Source organism: Rousettus aegyptiacus, unplaced genomic scaffold (genome assembly GCF_014176215.1).
Source record: "Rousettus aegyptiacus isolate mRouAeg1 unplaced genomic scaffold, mRouAeg1.p scaffold_m13_p_7, whole genome shotgun sequence".
Lineage (NCBI taxonomy): Eukaryota > Metazoa > Chordata > Mammalia > Chiroptera > Pteropodidae > Rousettus > Rousettus aegyptiacus.
Window position 1 is genome coordinate 91,269,087 of NW_023416310.1, and position 20,791 is coordinate 91,289,877.

Here is a 20,791-nt window from a genome sequence, read left to right on the forward strand (position 1 = left end):
GCAGACAGCCTGGGAAATTCTGCTGTTTCCAGTGTTCTGTAGTGTAGAGGTCTGCGACATGACCATCTCGCAGCCACCAAACTTAAAAAAAAAAAAAGGTAACAGAATGTAGATGGCACTGGGATCTCAGACCTAGCTCCACACACTCCTTTTCTGTGTAGCGCTTGCTACTCTTTGAAAAGAGGGATTGAGGTCCAAGGCAAGAAGTTTTTAATAAATTTTTATTTTTATATTCAAGATAAAGCATATACACAATTGAATATGGAAATAAATAACTAGAAATGCTTTGGAAACTTTTCCATTTCCCCCTCAAACTCAGTTTTGTTTTGTTTTTAACTCATGAGTCTTTTTATTTGATTTTAATAAGTATGGCAACTATAATACCAAGAAAATAAAGAACCACAATTTCGTACAGAAACATATAGCCACCTCCGACTATAAAGAAGGTATAGTCTGTGTTTTAATAGTAACACAAAAAAAGCACACAGGACACAAAGACTCTTCAACAGATTTACTCAAAACTGCTTCGCTCAAGAAGAAAAAGGCACAGATTTAAGGGGATGACAGTGATTATTAAGAATATAGTAAATGGGGCTCAGCCAAAAAGTGACACTTTATGAACTACGTCAGGAAAAATGAACTCTTTCCAATTATCTGCCTTCATTAAAATGAATTTTTAAATTAACTTGTATAAACATATGATATAAAGTTGGTACTTAGGAAGTGTCTGTATAGTTCCTTTATGTACAAATCTTTGTATACAACGTCAACATTCCTTATACATCTCCTATATACCAAACTGAGCCAGGGCCTGCAACCGCACGCCCCGAGTCCCTGTGGCGCTCTCTGGCAACTGGATGGCCCCAGCCACATTCTGCTGGAATAGCTGGAAAGCAGGAAGGAGCAGTCAAATGTAATCATCCTCGACAGGCTCTCCGTTGACATCACAATAGTGGATAAAAATTGCCACTACTCGCTGGAACACGCCCTTCTTCATCTGACGCATCTCTGAAATTTCTTCTCCTATCGTCTCCATACAGATGTCTGCGGACAGCTGCCCTTTCCTTCGAGGAGCATAGATGGTGCCTTGCAAATTAGAAAGAAAAGGGGTAACGTATGATTATCAGAACCATTTGATAAGTCACTCTGAGTAAGCTGGTCCATGAGACATGCCTACTGTAATGTAATGCCACTGATATACGTATAGCTCATGGAAAGGGTCCCCATCGGTTTAGTTACATACCATGTGTGATGCCTAAGACAGCAAACATGGTAAAGGCCTGAGATGAAAATGCACCAGAGATCAATTATATAGGTGTACATGTAGTTTTTGAAGTCCATTTCCTTGTATTTTTAAAATAATTTTTTATTTCTTACTTATAGTTGATACACAATATTAGTTTCAGGTATACCGCATAGTGATGGGACATTTATATAGTTTATAAAGTGATTACCCCAATAAACCTAGTACCCATCTAACACCATACATAATTACAATATTGCTGACTATATTCCCTATCCTCTACCTTACATCCCCATGACTATTTTGTAACTATCAATTTGTACATCTTAATCCCTTTCCGTTTTATACCCATTCCTCCAACCCCCACCTCTCTGGCAACCATCAAAATGTTCCCTGTATCTATGAGCTTGTTTTTGTTTGTTCATTTGTTTTGTTTTTTAGATTCCACATATAAGTGAAATTATATTCTATTTGTCTCTCTCTCTGTCTGACTCATTTCCCCCAGCACAACGTCCTTTATTTAGGTCCATCCACGTCACCAGAGAAGGCAAGATTTCATTCCTTTTCATGGCTAATATTCCACGATATATATACTACTTTGTCTTTATCCATTCATCTACTGATAGGCACTTAGGCTGCTTCCGTATCTTGGCTATTGCAAACAGCGCTGCAGTGAATGTATGGATGCATATGTCTTTTCAAATTACGTGTTCTGAGTTTCTTCAGATAAATACCCAGAAGTGGGATTACTGGGTCCTTCTTTGTCTCTTGTTACAGCCTTTGTTTTGAACTCATTTTGTCTGGTATTAGTATTGTCACTTTAGCTTTTTCTTTTTTTCATTTCCATTTGCATAAATTATCTTTTTCCATCCTTTTACTTTTAGTCTGTGTGTCTTTTGATATGAAGTGAGTCTCTTGTAGGCAGCATATGGATGGGTCTTATTTTCTTATCTATTCAGTCACCCTAGGTCTTTTGACTGGAGCATTTAATCCATTTACTCTTTGACAGACATATAGTTATTGCCATTTTATTATTCATATTTTTTATTTTTCCTTCTTAAAAATAGTCCCTTTAACATTTCTTGTATATTGGTCTGGTGGTGATGAACTCCTTTAGCTTCTTCTTGTCTGAGAAGCTCTTCATCTGTCCTTAAGAGTCTAAATGACAGCTGTGCTGAATAGAGTAATCTTGATTATAGGTCCTTGCTTTTCACCACTTTGAATATTTTGTGCTAATCTATTCTGTCCCAGAAAGTTTCTGTTGAGAAATCATCTGACAGTCTTATGGGAACTCTCCCTGCAGGCAACTAATGGTTTTTCTTGCGCTGCTTTTAAGATTCTCTGTCTTTAACCTCTGGAATTTTAATTATGATGTGTCTTAGTGTGGACCTCTGGATTCACCTTGTTTGGGATTGTGTTTCCAGGGCTTGTACACCTCTTCCCTTCACCAGGTCGGGGAAGTTACCCATCATTATTTCTTCAAATAGGTTTTCGATTCCTCGTTCTCTCTTCTCCTGGCACCCCTATGATGCTAATGTTGGTATGCTTGATGTTGTCCCAGAGGCCCCTTAAACTATCCTCATTTTGGATTTTTTCTTTTTGCTGTTCCAATTGTATTCTGCTACCTTTATCTTCTAAATCACTGATTCAGTCCTCTGCTTCATCTAATCTACTGTTGACTCCTCTAATGTATTCTTTATTTCAGTTACTGTCTTCACTTCTGACTGGTTTTTCCCTTCTACCTCCACTTTTATGTTTCCTATTTCTTTGCTGAAGTTCCGCAGAGATCACTGAGCATCCTTTTAATTAGTGTTTCAAACTCTGCATCTGGTAGACTGCTTGTCTCCATTTTGTTCAGTTCTTTTTCTGGAGCTGTGTTCTATTCTTCCACTTGAGACCTGTTCTTTTTACTCCTCATTTTGGTTACCTCTGTGTTTGTTATTACGTATTAGGTATAACTGCTATTATCTCCTGGTCTTAGTGGAGTGGCCTTATGTAGTAAGTGTCCTGTGGGGCTCAGTGACGCAGTCGCCCTGTTCTCCTGAGTTGGGTGTTCCAGCTATGCGTCCCTTGTGTGGGTAGTGTGTGCTTTCCTATTTGTAGCAGAGCCTTGATTGCTGTTAACACATAAATGGAAGGGACTGACCCTCAGGCTGATTAGCTGGAGGACGGGCTGTGACTACAGTGATTCCCTGAGGGTGAGGCAAACGGTGTTAGGCAGGTTGAAGGAGACTCAAATATGGTGCCTGTGATGGCACACTGGGAACGGGGAGGCCTCAACAAAGGAAGAAGGGCGTCTGACAGCACTTCTGTCTGCAAACAAACTGTCCCTCCAGCCCTCAAGCTCAGAGCAAGTGAGTCCGTCATTAAGTCTGTGCCCAGGACCTTTAGGAGGAATGCCTGGAACTCTGGCCACTGTCTGTCTCACTCAGCTACAATCCCTGCTGGTTTTCACATCTAATGAGATGTTATGAGGACTTCCCTTTCTGGCACTGGAACCCTGGGCTGGGATTCCTTGCTCTTCAGGGGGTACCTCCGAAAGTGAGATATCCCTCCCAATTTTTAACAGCTACACGTGGGTGTGAGATCAGGCTGTTTAATGTCTCCACCCCTCCCACCAGTCTCGAGGTGCCTTCTTCTGTATGTCCTTAGTTATAAAACTTCTATTTGGCTGGACCTCAGGAAATTCTCGATGATGGCTATTCTGTAGGTTATCTGTAATTCTCATATGGTCATGGGAGGAGGCAAATACAGTGTTTACTTACTCTGCCATCTTGACCGGCAGCCCCTCATAAAATAGTTTTTAAAAAACATCCTATAAATAGATATTCAAGTGTGCTAGCACTAAGAACTATATTCGAAATTACCTTCAAGTTTCTCCCCAAGTATCTACACCTAAATAATAAATTCATACATGCTACCCAACAAAAACCTGCCCATAAGTAGCAAAAAAGAACTGGTATAACTGGAACAAATTTGAAACAATATAGGTAACAATAAGAAGTAACAAATTTATAAACATTTAGGTATAAAATCTATGTAGAAAATCTGTCTGAAGGAATCCTTCCCACCAACCTTCACATATCCCTGGTAAGTCAACTGACTGTCTATCATACAAATGTAGGAATGTTTTTTGCAGAGAAGAACCAAACAATAACAAACCTTTATATGGGAAGTGATATAAAAGCTGCACTGCTCCTAACTCTCAAACAGGATATACGTATCTAACACAGAGGATATACTCAAACTAGAGAATACAAATTAAATCAGGTCATAATTACTTTCTTCGTCATCTTCAAAATCGTATCTGGCGAAGCTATTGGGTTCCGCTGCCCGAAGTGATCTCAACCAAGGAAAGTCAGAAATCATGGAATACGGCGCACCATCCACAACACCTGAAAGATGGAGAACAGTGCTACTCATGTGGAAGTAATAACAGGGCCAAACACGCAGTATTTTGTAAGACTATAAAATGCGCTTTCATCCTTCATGGCTGAAAAAGCACTGCACCAGGAGACACAGATTCCAACTCTAGCTCTGCCACTATTTGGTCACGTGATCTTGGTCATCCTCTGCCTATATGTGTAGACAAAGCAAAGAGGCTGAGACAGGTGCCCTCAAGTCACTTCTAACTCTCAGACTACAGCAAGTTTCAATTTTCTTCTACTTTTTGTGTTTCAACACTGCTTCTGATTATTTTAGGAATGGTAAAGACTCATACAGGAAGAATAGGACTTATATCTGGTTCCTGCTACCTGCAGATACTGAAAACATCCATTATTTTGGTGAACTGTAGGGCTCCCATTTCTATCTTCCCTAAGACATGTCTCTGTATCTAGTTAGTTACAGCTACTAAGCTTTCAACCATTTGTAACTGCTCACCTTCTAAAGTATAGATCTCTCTGCCCCAGGGGTACTTGGGGTATTTCTTTAAGTCTTCTTCACTTCGCCTGGCTTCTGGGAAGAATTCATACTTAATGAGCTCTCTGGAAACAAAAAAATAAAAATTACAAACTGAAAATAATGTTGGGTTGTGGGGTAGAAAGGAACTGTCAAAACTATGTCTGGCCTAGATTCTAATGAATATTTCAAACTATTAAGTACTTAACAGAAGAAGAATACACTCTAACGAGAGAGTATATCTATCTAGTCAGGTCAAATTTACTCCTTTCACTATCTTCAAAATCATACCAGGTGAAAAAAAGAAAGCCACTCTCTAATCAAATGTCTTGTGTATATAATGTTTATATAACAGATGCATAAAAAGTCCAATTCCCTGATGATGTAAAGCACTGCAGTTTTTAATCGTATCTTGTCCGTGCTCTAAGAGTAAAGAAACGATGTCAAATGTACATGTATACCAGTTCTTGGAATTCTTCTTAACACTTGAAAGTAAAAGTTACAAATATACATGTAAACTTTTTAGCTTTAAGTCTTGATTCCCTCAAGTTTTTCACTTATGTTCTATTTCTTATGTTTCAGTGCCTAAAAAGCCCAGATGACATTTAAAATAATGAATAATTACAATTTCTTCCTGGAAGCTCATGCAAGGAGAGATGACTGAGGCAGCCTTCCGGGCCACAGGGCACTTACTGGTTGATGTTGGCTACGGTGTCCATCCAGCTGCGGATGCGCACCTTGTTCCGCACGTTAGGAGGGTTACTGAACTCGTGGATGATGCAGATGTGGTAGGGGTAGGGACCACTGAACAGCTTCTGCTCCAGTGTCAGCGTGTCCACCTGTGGGAGATGTTCAAAGAGAGGGCTTGGACCAGGGGGAAAAAATGCCTTAGAGCTTGAACGAGCTTGCCTGGGGACCTACGTTTTAAAATCTTGGGCTGATTTGAAAATCTGATCCGAAAAGCAAACAGTCGCATTCAGTCCTGAACACAGCTTGCCATGGTGGGAGTGAAACTTAGCAAATTCTGACTAGCAAGCTCAGTGATTTACATTTCACTGTTATATGTAGGTACCATACACCTGTTCAAACTGGACCACCGCCGATTCCAGCTCCTCGCCCCCTCAGAGCCTTTGTTCACATAGCTTTCTTCTCATACCCTCCTCCTACCTCTACTTATGAAATCCCACTCTGCCATCTCAGTTGCTTTCATGTTTACCTCCTTCTCGGAAAGACAAACTTCTTGAGGGAGGGATGATGTGCTGCGTATTTTTCAGCCCCAATCCATTATAGGCACTCAACGACTTGGCAAAATGATTCTTTTGGGTCCAAGGTCAAACACTGACTACTAATATTGTTTAATACTTCTTTTAAACTTTCTTTTGGCATTAAGCACAGAGTCTCACATATAATGTCTACTCTTTTTTCCCCCCAGTTTTATCAAGAAATTATTGACATACATCACTGTATGAATTTAAGGTGGATAGCATATTGGTCTGGCGTGCAAATATTGTGAAATGATTAACAGAACAGGTTCAGCTAAAATCTCTGTTCATATAAGTGTAATTTAATGTTTACTCTTAATAATAATGAAAATGATAATGGCAGCTATCAGGATTGCTAACTACATGCCAGCAACTCTTCTATCATTTCACATGTGTTAATTTAACCATCACAATAACTGTACTTTTCTGTCTCTTCTAATTTTACAGATGAAGAAACTAAGACACAGAAGTTAATATGCTATCGGTCAGTGAACCAGATTTTGAATCAGGCAGTCTGAAACCAGTCCATGCTCTTAACCACAGACAACTTCTAATACGTGTGAAAATGTGTTGAATAACAATTACCCTCATCATCTAACTTGCTGAAACCCCACAAAAATCTAGCAGAGGAGCTCTAATGAAGATTGGCAAAGGTAGTCTAACACTTGGTTAAAAGAACTCTGTAGAATCTGAAGAATCATCACTATAGGTTGAGCAAATGAATAAATGCCAAGTTCAAAAAGGTTAAAGAAAAAAATATTTTAAAGAAAAAAATATTACTGCAATACGTCTATCATCAGGAAGGGGCCAAGCTCATACCTGCTGCATTGGGCGTAGGTATATGATGCGGTTTCTCTCAGGAGGCATCCGCAGTATCTGGTCTAGTACCTGATCCATGTTCAGTTTTTTGCATTGTGCATAGTCAAATCTGTTTACAATTGGTGCATTTTCCACTTTTAAATGTTTCAGTACCCTGCACCTGGTAGCTACAAAATGAAAACAACGGTAAGTTCTACAAATAATTTACGCGAAATAAAAGAGCAATGCATAGCCTATCTGGAGTCATCTTTGGAGGCCTGGCACAACTTTTATTAGCATTAAATACTACAGATGTAATAAACATCTCTTAACAAAAGTTACATACTATCATAAAGTACAACTGACAGTTACCAAAATAATTTGAAAATGTGATTCTGTTCTGTTCAAAAGAAGGTGGTCACCCACATGCTAAAAGAGATGTTAAAATATCTTTTCCTAAGATTTTACTGGCAAGGAATCCACGTCCCACAGAATGACTTGCCTAAACACTGGTATTGTTTAGGAAATATTTATTGAAAAGAATAAAGGATGTTAACTATCAAATTATACCATTCTATGGGTAATGGTCAAATCAACCTGGAATAATTCACATATATTATCTTATTTTCACCCACAGGAAATAAGCAGAACTGATTTTTAATTTCTATCATGTGTATAAATGCAGAACCTTAAAAAAAAAAAAACAAAACTAAAGACCCTGAAATATTTGGATACTTTGGTCTAAAGTTGTACAGTCCAACATGGTAGCCACTAGCCACTTGTAGCTACTTAAGTTTAATTTAACTAGAATGTAATAAAATTAACAATTCAGTTCCTCAAGCATTAGCTACAGCTCAAGTGTTCAACAGTCACATGCGGCCAGTGGTTACCACATCAAACAGTGCAGACAGACACAGACCAAACAGTTCCATCGTTGCAGAAAGTTCTGGTGATTGTGATATATTAAATGCTGCAACAGTACACCAAGTTCAGAAAAATATCTTCTTCCTCTTTTCTTCATAAAGACATGTTCTGTAACATCTTTGACCCAAATGTCATCATCTTTCTAAGCCATCTTGCCTTATAATTAACCTTGATGTTTTAACACTAATCAAGTCCCCTGGCTTTCAGACTCATTTTCTCCTTCTATGACATGACAAGAGAAAGGGGAAGCTATGTTGGGGACAGGAAAGGAGGGAAGAGAGGACTACATGGTGATAAGAATTCAATGGTTCTCTGCTATAAAACAGACATGGCTCTAAGGTCAAGTCTAATCTCATTTAGTTATCTCTTCCACCACTAACTTAATCAGCTGGTGTCTAGGGACCAAACTACTTATTCAAGGTCCTCTGTCCCAGATCATTCGGTTTAAGGGCAAAAGGCTAGGCCTGATGCCATGTGATCCATCATCACTAGGTCAGAGAAGATATGAGAACAATCACTGAGTTGAGTGCAGACCTGAAAACCAGCCTGATTCCCAAAGAGCTCAGAGTAGAAGGAATGAGAAGTCAACCAGCAGATTCCAAAGGTTGAGTTAAACCCCAGAACTCAGAGGCCAGAGTGCAGAACAACAGAAAGCTTCTACAGTGCTGCCTGAAGCTTGTCTGCACTACCCGCTGTTTTGATCTCTGAGCTGTTAAAGGGCCCCTGTTCTGTTCTAGGAGGAAACTCCAATACGAGGTAAGTCATTTATTAGATGTTTTAAGACCTCATTGTTTGGAATGGAGTAAAGAACACTTCTTAAGTGTGAAAATGAGGTCTGGGACCCCGGGTCTGGTGTTTTCTAGAATTCAGGAGAGGGTGTTTAATTCTGTTCTGTTTTGTTCTATTATTTAATCCTTCCCTTTTAATGAATGGCTCACCCATATGTGTTTGTGTAAATATACCTATGATCCAGCCAGCCTCCTTTAAATCTCAGTTTTCTCTCTCCTTTCTGAGATTCTCCTAGTTTATGACAAAGTGTTTGGTAAGAATTTCCCTGTTTTGTTCACTATCAGTATGGCAGAAGTGCAAAAAAAAAAAAAAAAAAAAAAAAAAAAAAAAAAAAAGGAATGCCTCTAAATATTTTTTTGTAATATTAATATAATAAATTTAAAATTTATTAGCCTTTTAGTAGAGGTCAGACCCCCTACTGTATGTGTATATGTGTATATACACACACACATCCACACATCAATCACTGCATTTAACCTTCATAAATGCTTTATAAGGTAAGCATAATTATGTACATTTTACAGACTGAAAAACAAATGAACACAGAAAATATTTAACTTGCCCAAGGCAAGAAACGGGTCAGATCTTCATCACTGTACATGGATAGGTATCAAAAATATAATTCTAAGTGAAAATGGTAAATAAATAAATCATCTACAGGACATACTATGTAGCTAAAATTTTAAAAGCTCACACAAAATGGTACTCTACTATTTTTTCAGGGATAGCTATGCATATAAGTAAATACATGAAAGGTGCACCGGAAAATAGTACCCTACTATTTGTTTAGGGATAGATATGCATATAAGTAAATACATGAAAGATGCATGGAAGGACTTATGTTAAATACAAGAGTATAGATGGTAAGAGGCGATTGGACTAACAATGAGGGACAAACGAAACTAAGAGGAAAAGTGGGCCTTGGACTAAGGATAACATGCCATGAACTGAGGCTGTGGTTAATAACAACAAATCCAAAGCGGGTAAGCACTTTTAAGGCCCAGTCACCACTCCCTGAAAAAACATTTACACACAAACATGTCCAACATCACACAGCTGGCACATGTTCGGAGGCCAGGTTCAAGCTGAGGCTTATTTGACTGCAAAGCCATCCGTGTGGTGAATCTACTCTATCACGTCAGGTGCAATTATCAACAGGAGGAGAGGCTATTTTAAAAGACAAACCTAGTCTCTGCATGGTCCCTCACAAAAACTATGGAGCGATTACTTGAAAACTACAGAGCAAGGACAGAATTAGAGATAACCTGAACTACTGATTCCTTCACACACAAAAAAATAACATAGTAATGTTACTGAAGTATTTATGTGTCCTTAATTTTTTAAACTTGTTCACGATGCTCCTGTATGTCGTGGGGCCTAAATACACACCGTGAATGAACATCATCTTGGGACAGTCCTTTAGCACCAGATCTGTGATGCCACAGTTGGTCATAGTGACTCCAACAAGATTTTTGGATTTTAATACAAGGACCTACAAGAAGAAAAAATTTTAAGTTAGATATCCCTTTCTGTATATATTTTTTAAGCTTAAACGTTTTCACTGGCACAAGTGAGAAGCCGCTGTTACCGACTTTTTCTCTGCAGGGCAAAGACACTATATAAGGCAGAAACTTTAGTTCCTGTGTATTATTCAAGACCTTAACCAGGCTGAAGGGTAAAGGAGGGCTGTTTCCTTCACCTGCACATGGTCATCCTCAATCACAGGATCACTGGTACTGGTGGACTTATCTGCTGTCCGCTTCCGCTTCATGGCATGACGTGGCTTTGTTTTGGCAACCTCTAGAAAAAGCAAGAGGAAAATGCGAATTTTAACCCTGTTTTCTTTCCTTCAAGAGAACATTCAATTGTCTATGTATAAACTCTACCAAAGGAACTCTCATATCTACAACTTGGTTCCCAATGGAATCTAGTCAGCCTGCTATTCCCAACTGACCATTCCAACACAAGATTACCCTCCACTATTTCCATAACTACATCAAACATAATATCCTTTCTTTATTCCTAGGTCATTCCAATAATCTAACATTCTCATCTCTAGTCACTCAACCTGTTCGAATACTATTGGTGGATTAAACTCACCAATTTCCTGCTACACTACTTTAAATGTCAACCACTGATTAATAAATGCATGTTGATGCCTGACATTTGGAGCTGTGCTTTAGGCCCCACCTGTTCTCAGTTTTACTCCATACCATATCCTAATCATCTCCCACTGCCAATGCCTCTGAAGCCGTTAATCATTCTAGTTCCTTTTGCCCTGAACACCTTTCCTGACTCCACTTTTCGAAAAACTACCCATCCCCGAAAAGACCATCTCAAATGCCACCTGCTCTACCAAATCGCCTGGATCCCCAAACATTACATATGATTCTGTAATTCCCTGTATACTTGTTTTATTTCTTCATTTAAACTAAGAGCCCCTCGAAGGCAACAACACTGTCTTATTTCATTTTTCTGTCAATGTCAGCCACTAGCAATGAGCTAAAATGAACATTTAATGAGTGGCACTCGCATTCCCTGAATGAATGAATGAATGAATGGATGGATGGATGGATGCATCACTGATACATAAGTGGAATAACAGCAGCAAATATTTACTGAGTGCTTACTATGTATCAGGTAATTTTCTAAGGGTTTCACTTGTATTAAACTAATTTAATCCTTGTAGTAGCCCTTTGAGATAGATTTATTATTCTCCTTATTTTACAAATAAGGAAACTGAGACATGGAAAGGTAAAATAGCTTTGGAAGGTTAAGTGGTAGAACTAGGAGCCAAAATAGGCAATCTGGTGTGAGTGGCTATGCTAGAAAACCTTCAATCTTTTATCTGTCAAACTTGTTAGTTAGGCCCTAACTCATTTAACTAGTACTCTTCTAAAACATTGTAATTACGAAATCAAACATTATGATTTTAAATACGAGTTCTAAATTCATCTCTAAAACTTAAGCGCACATATATGTTCCAAGGTAAGACATTAAGAGTCACTGTCCTCATTTTGATAATCATTCTGCAGCAGAGCATATACTGAATGAAGACTGACTGACCTTCATGAATTAAATCCCACCGTACTGCTCTTTCAGATACCAGCACTACATCACAACATTCCACCCGGTGATTCTCTGACTTCGAACATGAAAAATTACTAAAGAAAGACAGGCAAACGAGATGCAAATATTGCAAATTCCCAAAGGCTTATGGTCAGACAGGAACTCTGGGGATCCAGTCTAGGTGTTTTTCTACACACCAAGACCTTTCCTCCACCATCTGAAATCTCTGTGAAATCTTACTATGTAAAATAATCAAAAGCAGCTGCTTTGTTTGAAGCTTTAAAGGGAATCCAGGAGTTCTACTCATCAAACTCCTTCCAAAGACCCCGAAGCCAAGCAGAACTCTGGGGTTCTAGAAAAACATGAGAATTCTTGGCCTAGGCCACACACTGAAGGCCTCCTTCTACAGTATTCCTGAAGGAACTTTGTGCAAAATCTAGTTATCTTCATTGACGAGGAATCTTCTCAATTCAGCACATTGCACATAACAGATAAAATGCACACACTTGCTATTAACAAGTCCTGGTTCCCTCTCCCCATACCACAAAATAGAAAACAAACATCCAAAAAGCAGGTCAGTTTCCATTCTTTCCACGACAGTATTCAAATGAGAATCTTCTATTAGCATTCCCCAATTTTCAAACTTCTCATCTTGCTGGATTGCTCTCCCTTCCCCTTTTATTAGACTATGAGGTTCAAAGTTCAATTTCCTGCTCTCCAGAGTGCCCAAGTTGGTGGTTTATGTTTTCTAAGTAAAGTTATAAAACTAAGTCACACTTTACATGTAGATAACACCTTGAAAAACAAAGGTTTCTCAATGTAAAAGGAAAATAGCTTGTCATGTTCTTATGCCTCCCTCCTTGTTTAGGGACAACTGATTTTGTTTAGGGATAATTCTCAGTGACTTCATACATCCCCCAACATCAACATACCTCATATGATGGTTCCTACAACTTATTAAGGTCACAATTATTCACTGAGCCCCATACCATGTAAGACACTGTGCTAGAAGCTGGGAATATAATGGCGAACAAGCAGACACTGTCCCTGCCCCCATGGAGCTCATAGTCTACTGGAAAGACAGACAGTAAAACACAGAATTACAACATAGTGTGGTTAACATTGGTGTAGAAGATGCTACAGAAATACAGAAAAGCAGACAAATCCAGTCTTGGGGTGTCAGGAAAAGAGGTTAGTATTTCTGAGAACCATATCATACAAATAAAATGTTATTCTTGGACAATCCAATGCTATTTTTATGATATTTATCTTATAAAGTATTACACAATGAGAATAAAAAGAACAAACTATAGGCATATATTCCCAAAAGAGGAATTCACAAGACAAATAACTATACTGGCTTCTAACATGGTTTTAAAAGTACATAAGGCCATAAATTAAAAACTAAATGAAAAACTCAAATGTTTTCTTTAAAGTGATTTTAAAAAACTCCATAACATTCAATCAAGTTTGTTCCTTTATTAGTTTGGATTTTTCTCCTCAAAATTTTTAAGGCAGGATGGCCAATAGATATCAAAAACATGGTAGACCAAAAAAAACAAGTTGAAAGCCACCCAAATAACTCATTCTTTCCAAAAGAGTCCTGGATAACTTTAAATCAGCACTTTGACCTTTCTCCAGAAAGACTGATATTGAAAACGAACAGACATTTATATTGTATGGGGAAAAAAACAGGAAATAATTTACCTACTATATACACATTAGCCACATACACAGAAGTCTTCTCAAAATTGAAAAAGTAAAATTACAAGATAACAGATGTAATACACTTCAAAAAGTTAAAAGCACCACAAAATGAGATTTTAAACAAATTCTAGGGAACTATTTAACCTAAGAAAAAGTTCAAGTCGTCAAACAGTCGAAAGAAAATAGTAAAGGGGAAAGCAGAACACATGGCAAAAAAGAAACCAAAGCCCCCAACGATTAATGTAACAGATCTATGCTGAAAACAGAAGGAAACAGAGCAAAACGCCCAAACGTAACGACTATGAAACCTTACCAAGAGACATAAGACATAACTGGAGACAAAACACTCTCGAACTAGGAAGACTCGGTGCTGCCAAAATGACAATAATCTTTTCGGCTGATCGATGTAACAGAATTCCAAACAAAAGCGAAGATTTGTTTTCAGAGTTTGCCAAAATGATTACAAAATACAACTATAAAAATAAATTATATATGTATGACTAGACAAGGAAATTCTGACAATGAAAGAGGACAGAACACTGGAACAGAATAGAATGCCCAGGGATAAATTTAAGTATGTCTAATGTACATAATAAAAGAGCATTTCGAAATAATGGATGTTAATAAACAATAAGTTGTCCAAGTATTGAGACAACTAGGTGACAATTTGAAATAAAAATATCAAGTTAATTCCCACAGATTAAAGAATTAAAATAAACAAATAAATGAATCAAACAATGAAAAGTGAACAATTATCTGATGTGGGAAGGCCTTCCACAGCATAAAAATGAAGAAAAATATCAAAGGTAAACACACAGATCTGATTTTACGAATATGGAGGGGGGAAAAAAAAAACCCTGTGGCAAAAAGTGTCATAATGTGGCGTTTCTATTTAATGGGTAGAGTTTCAATTTAGGATGATAAAAAAGCCCAGATGGATGATGGTGACGGCTGCATAGCAATGTCAACGTACTGAATGCCAACGGACTGAACGCGTCACAATAGTTAAAATGGTAAATTTTAGGTTTTGTATAAAAAATGATAAAACATTTAAAATTCAAGCTGAGAAAAGTTATTTTCATCATATGGCAGAGCTGGTGTTCTGAAATCTCCAAATCAAACTCTTATTTTAATGAATGTATGCTACTATGATTAGCACATAAGTAAACTCTTATATTTATCTTATGAAAGCTTATTTTTTGTAAGTTTAACTCCATGAGATCCAATTAGATCTATTTAATACATAAAAAAGTATCGACTGTTCTGGGGATGATTTTAAGATTTTAAAATTGAGGGAGACTTGGATAAAATTAAAATATATTATTATTCACTGATAGGTAGTCATAAAGGCCAAAGAAATGACTTAAAAATAAGATCAGATATATAGACAGAATTATGATTAAGAAATGTGTTCACCCCCACTCAACCCACTGCCCTTACATACACATTATATTATTAATGAAATTATATACACATATATATATTTTTAAGTACATCTACACCAAAATAATTCTCAGTAAACTATTTACTTACCTGCTTATCTCCTGGCAAACCTAACTGGAAGCAAAACTAGACTTCAGAAAAAATTACTAAGTACTGCGGAGGCAGATGCTGGGGTGTGCCCATACGCTGTGCTACCCCAGCCCCAGCAACTGCAAGCCCTTCTCTTTGGCTAAGGTCTAAAACTTCACTGGAGTAAGACTTCCCTACATGTGGCATGGGAGCAGAGTTTAACCATTGGGGCAGACATCAGAATCAGTATTGTAATTACGGTCAATCAATAAAAAGAGTTGTATTTTTCTTAGAAACTTTTTGAGTTTTTCTGGGTTGGATATTTTATAAGCTATTTTACCCACCCACCCTTCCCCGCTACCACTGCTAAAAATTGGGTCAAAATGTGTATGATCACAGAACTCCAAGAGAGAATTCAGTATGCCAAATTGGTTTTATGCAAGAAAACCTATGAAATGAGCTAATGCTCTCCTCAGTCTTAATCTGCAGTTGCTAGTCCTGGCAGCATTGTCATACCTGACTCAGATACCAGCGGTACATGGGACAGTCTGCTCCTGGCCCTTGTTAGGGGCCTCCGAGGGTAGTCTTCATTAGACTGCACGTCACAGCTCTCAGGCTGGGAGCTCCCCCTCCTGTCCTCACCTGTAGCCCCAGAGCCACTCCCATTAGTCCTCTCATCATGTGCTGGGCCTGAAGACCCCCCTCGTGGCAGAGTCCTAAAGGAAAAGGCGGATCTCGTACCATCCGGGCCATTCACAACACAGGCTCGGCTGGTTGAAGGACGTTCCTCATCAGAACACCTGCTAGTTCTCCTTTGGGATTCCTGGGGCCTGTGACAGCAGCATCTGGGGCAGACAGAACTCTCTGCATCTCCCTCCTCCATGGCCTCAGAGTCCTCTGACCCAGCGGGGGAGCAGACACACTGCCTGGACACATCCACTTCTGAAGGGCTAGGCTCGGAAGAGCCGCCGCTGTTCACCGTCCTTACAAAGTCAGGGCTTTGAGAAGCAGTGCTGTGTGAGCTGGAGTTTCCCACTGTGCTGGCGGTGGTGCTGCTGCAGCTGGGATAAACATCCTTGTTTTTTTTCTTTTCAGGAATATCCCTAGCTGCTTTCATATCGGCTTTGATCTGCTCACTGGTGACCTGACAGCCTTTCTCACAGCTGCTTTCCTCGAGGGGAAACTGCTTCGACTGGCCCATCTGATGGGAGTTGTACCTCTTTCGAAGTGGAGTCTTGCCTTTTCCACTTACTGCTTATAGAAAAAGAAGAATGGCCCGAGGAAAAGAAAAGGTTTCAGTACAAATTCTGGACAAAAGGCAAGAGTAAATTTGGAACAGGAAACAATGTACACTAATTTTCCTAAGGTATAATGGTGACCACATCACTCAGCTGCTCGAAAGTTCTCTAGTGCCCACCTGGTTTCTACTCGTTAGCTCAGCTTTCAAGGCTCACCATCATCTAATTCCACACTAACTTTCTATTCTTGTCCCCTCTACATACATTCTATATCCCAGCCCAACTCTTCTCTGAGTGGATCCCCGCCTTACTACCGCGGGACCTTCTCACCAATTCTTCAGCCTTAGACCTCTGTTTACTCTCTTCCAGACCCCCACCCCGAGCCACTGTAATGTTACGTTCCCTGTGATATCACACTTTTCCGACCCGACTCTTCCACCAGACTAGAGGTTCCCTAGAGAGAGATCACGGTTTTCCCATCTCCCTATCCCTCACAGCACCTGACACCACACCCTGACACCGCGCCCTGGGCACAGTGAGTAAACTTAAATAAGGCTTTGTCTGGCTCACGGAGGGTCTAGTTTCTAGATTCAGAAACTGACTTTCTAAGAAATATTAGGTTAATAAGCTGGTCACACTACTCCTAAATTCTAGTTTTCATAAAAGCTCCCTTGAACCACAGTGTAAATATATATGGATTTCTTAAAAGGAATAAAATAAGAATTGAGTATTTAGTCAATGGTTAGTAAATTATTCCAAGTCTAAAGAACTGAGCTTTCCATACATGAAAGTGTTACATATATATATACATATATATACACACACATATATTTCAGGTTCAGTGTTAAATGCATACTGAACACTCAAACGTATTAGGGAGTAGGGTACCCAAGGAAAACTGAATGGACAGTTTTTAAAAACCTCATCTTTCATTGAAAGTGGTAAGCATATAGTTCTGAGAAACATAAAAGGAAAGACAAGAAAAGGCATGAACCTAAAAGTTAAGAGAATTATAGTTTCTTGGTGAGGCAAATGGCTGAAGGCTACTGACTAGGTTTAAAGGGAGGCAAGGGACAATAAGCACTTTCTCAGCGCCACACCAGCCACCAACATGCACTAAACACAACTGGCCAGATTTTCCACTGGGGAATGCTGTTTTCACTCAGCAGTCGTTCCTTACCTGAGGCACGGGCCTCTTGCTAATCCTTGATCCCCTGATGCCACAACTGCCTAAAGTCGTGGCATTCACAATCCTCGTCTTCTCTTCCCTAAGCCCTGATTCCACAATATTTCTGTTGTACTACACTCACCCAGGATAGCAACACCCAGAGTCCCCTCTCACTTGGACTACTGCCTTTCTGGGCTCCCGTCACATTTAGTAAGGAGAGTTAACTGCAACACAAGCTGCAGGAGGGACACATATTCTATCGAGGTCAAGTGTGTCAGTTCACATGACTCTAACAGGTCAGAGTACGAAATAATCTCTCACCTGACAATTCCCTGGACTGCGCCGACTCTCCGTTTTTTTCTTCACGCTCAGAATAACGCCGAGCACCATTCTTAGGAATCCAGACTTCCTGGAGTTCAAGACTGTCTTCCTCATCATCACTCTCTGAGTCATGAACAGTAATTGGGGTTGGTTTTACTACACGTTGAAGACCACTGGGTCCTAAAACAAAAAGCACAGACCAAACAGTTACTTTCTGCCCAAGAAAGGCTCTCTCTCAAAGTACTGGCTCCAGGGATCTGTGCTCACAGAGATGCTTTGGCTCTAGGTAGCCTGCCTGACCACTCATTTGAATGGAATATAGTACCAGATGAGATACCGTAAAAGCACTTAAACTGTAAAACATTATCTAAACATTAAACATGATTAATATGCCAACAAACACTGTGCATTTCTAAAAGCAAATTAAAACAGATCATGTGGCATCCTCCTTCAGGACCTTTACTATTTGAAAAAGTCACATAATCATCCTAAAATAACCAAAACAACAGTCATAATAATTTAAAAAATAAGCAATGTTTCCAATTTTACAAATGCACAAATGAAAGTAAAGGAAATAAAGATGAATCTTGAATACACCTATGGAACTGGTGAGAACTCTGCATCCTTTAACTGCGTACAGGTCTATCTTACTGGATGTAGTGCAGAAAAGTTCTTTTTTTGTTGTTTACGTCTACAGTACCAGGTCGTCCTAAGTGGTCTCCCATCCAAGTAGTAACCAGGCCCAACCCTGCTTAGCTTCTGAGATCAGACGGGATCGGGCTTGTTCAGGGTGTCATGGCCGTAGATGCAGAAAAGTTCTTGAAAGGCTGCATGCATGTTATAGTTTCGTTATTTAGATTTACATAAGAAATGTTTTATCTGCTTGGCAATACACACTGTAAACCTTTTAGCTCATAGAACCCAATTCTGGAGAGTGACCAACAGTCACTCCTTTCAAGGGAGTGTAAGTTCAAGGAACCTTGCCTGTCTTTTTCCTGCTACAATGTACAATGCCTGGCACAATAGGCACTCAATAATTATTTGTTGAATAAACGACTGCATCTGTAAGACACTCGAAACAAGGGTGAAGATAATTTCAATTCAAATACAAAGCAGCCTGTCAACGGACTAGGACTGAGATAACTTGAGTTCTAATTTCAGTTCTTTTCCTTGATCCCTGGCTGGGTGGTCTTGAGCAAAACATTCAAACTTTGAAAAAAATATTAAGTTTCTGCATCTGTAAAATGAAGTATTATAGTAGGTAATCTTTAAGGGCCTTTGACTATAGCCTGCCAGAAGGCACTCAACAGCAGAGACTAGATCTTGGTCCGTTTAGTAAATCAGGTCAGCCTGTCCACTGCTCCTCTCCTCCACCAAAATGAAGGGAGAGGACAAGCGGAACATTTAATCAGGTCACTTATCTTCCCATCAACAATGAGTGCTTTCCTCCCACACACACACACACGCACGCACGCACGCACGCACACACACCAATATAGAAAGAGGAACTATTGCTACAGTTACAAAAAATCAATAATAAGCTTTTATAAGACATATAAACATGTAGCAAGAAGAATATCAATATAATATAGGCCTAAATAATAAATAGCATATAATGTATCATTAGCAGTAATGTCAAAAAAAAAAAGTCATCCTCAGTGTTTTACCTTCATTAGAGTCAGGCCCTAGCTTTCAGAACCATGAACGTGGGAAGTCGCATGATTACCTGCTTGTTCCTCATCAACGTCCACAGGAATAACTGCCTGACTATGTGCTGGAGTCTCATGTCCACTCTCAGCCACCACCTCTCCATCTTCTTGCACCATGTCTTCCATCTCATTCAATGCTTAAATAAAAATAAACACAGTCAAAGTCAAACCTAGAGAAGTTTAAAAAAACTACAACGGCAGGCAAAACTGGCATCCCTGAAAAAGCAACAGCCCCGTGATTAGGCGCACTCTGCGGGAATAGCATATAATTATGCTTCATATCAACATTAATAAGGAGTGTCCAATCATCCTATAGGAGAGGAAATCACAGATGGGAAGGGATCGCTTGTTGGAGAAAGTCCATCACTGTATGATGAAAGCCAGGAAAAAGGCACACAACTGAGAAAATACCGTATTCACTCTCAAAGAAGTTACAGAGGATGGCTGTAGGGGGCGACTGTCTCCCTCGACGCTATTTGTTTGAAGGCAGTGAAAGCCAACTACTGGAAGACCTCATAATCACACACAAGTTAGTGTTGTAGTATCTGCCAGCTAAACCAGGATGTACTGGACAGGTAAGCTCAAACTGTATGTTTCTTTTCCTACACTCTAGAAGCTATGGTATCGTTTTTGGCTCATTTGCGGCAAGAATTATTAACAAATATACCATGTATATTTTTAGTATTTAATATCAGTCGGATGTTTTATTTGCCTCAAAGTCTTCGCTACAGTTTCAGTACCAATCACTGAGTGGGAATGTGTGGTTTTACTTATATTTTTCCAGAGGATAAGTACAGTGAACAATTTCAGACCGATAAGCTTTAATCAGTTTACTATATGTAGTAAAGCTTCCATTAGTTTATTATTCTAAAGATAAAATGGCCACTTTTCCAGAAGGACCCTAAATGAAATAATTCCTGGCTTTGCCAGCTTTTTATAAGATTAAATCCAAAACCCACAAGTCAGTATTCAAGGCACTCTATCCAGCTGCCCCTCATAACCTAAGCCTGTGAGCCTGGCGGCAGTGCGAGTCAGGACAATACCAGTACTATGCTACGCACTTACAGCTCGGCCACAACCCACAGGCCGCAGAAGGCCACCCTGTTCACCCTGTATCCTCAGTGCCTAAGGATGCTCAGTAACTACTGCTG

General features: G+C 39.2%; 1 protein-coding gene and 1 pseudogene across 4 annotated transcripts in view; both read right to left on the reverse strand.

Annotated features, from left to right (window-relative positions):
• Window positions 1–205: 205 nt before the first annotated feature.
• The window catches only part of FBXO38 (F-box protein 38), a 47,652-nt gene continuing 27,066 nt past the window's right edge, over window positions 206–20,791 (reverse strand). Inside the window, exons 13-22 of one of the 4 annotated variants that reach the window (XM_016150323.2) lie at window positions 19,658–19,777; window positions 17,932–18,111; window positions 15,721–16,455; window positions 10,616–10,716; window positions 10,306–10,408; window positions 7,225–7,391; window positions 5,837–5,982; window positions 5,126–5,229; window positions 4,525–4,638; window positions 206–1,086 (exon numbers count right to left, since the gene is read on the reverse strand). In XM_016150323.2, the coding sequence (XP_016005809.1) occupies window positions 908–1,086; window positions 4,525–4,638; window positions 5,126–5,229; window positions 5,837–5,982; window positions 7,225–7,391; window positions 10,306–10,408; window positions 10,616–10,716; window positions 15,721–16,455; window positions 17,932–18,111; window positions 19,658–19,777 (1,949 nt within the window). In that variant the 3' untranslated portion in view covers window positions 206–907. The remainder of the gene's footprint in view (window positions 1,087–4,524; window positions 4,639–5,125; window positions 5,230–5,836; window positions 5,983–7,224; window positions 7,392–10,305; window positions 10,409–10,615; window positions 10,717–15,720; window positions 16,456–17,931; window positions 18,112–19,657; window positions 19,778–20,791) is intronic. The other 3 variants (XM_016150324.2, XM_036224244.1, XM_016150325.2) reach the window with 3 other exon arrangements.
• LOC118606178 lies at window positions 18,620–18,738 on the reverse strand (annotated as a pseudogene).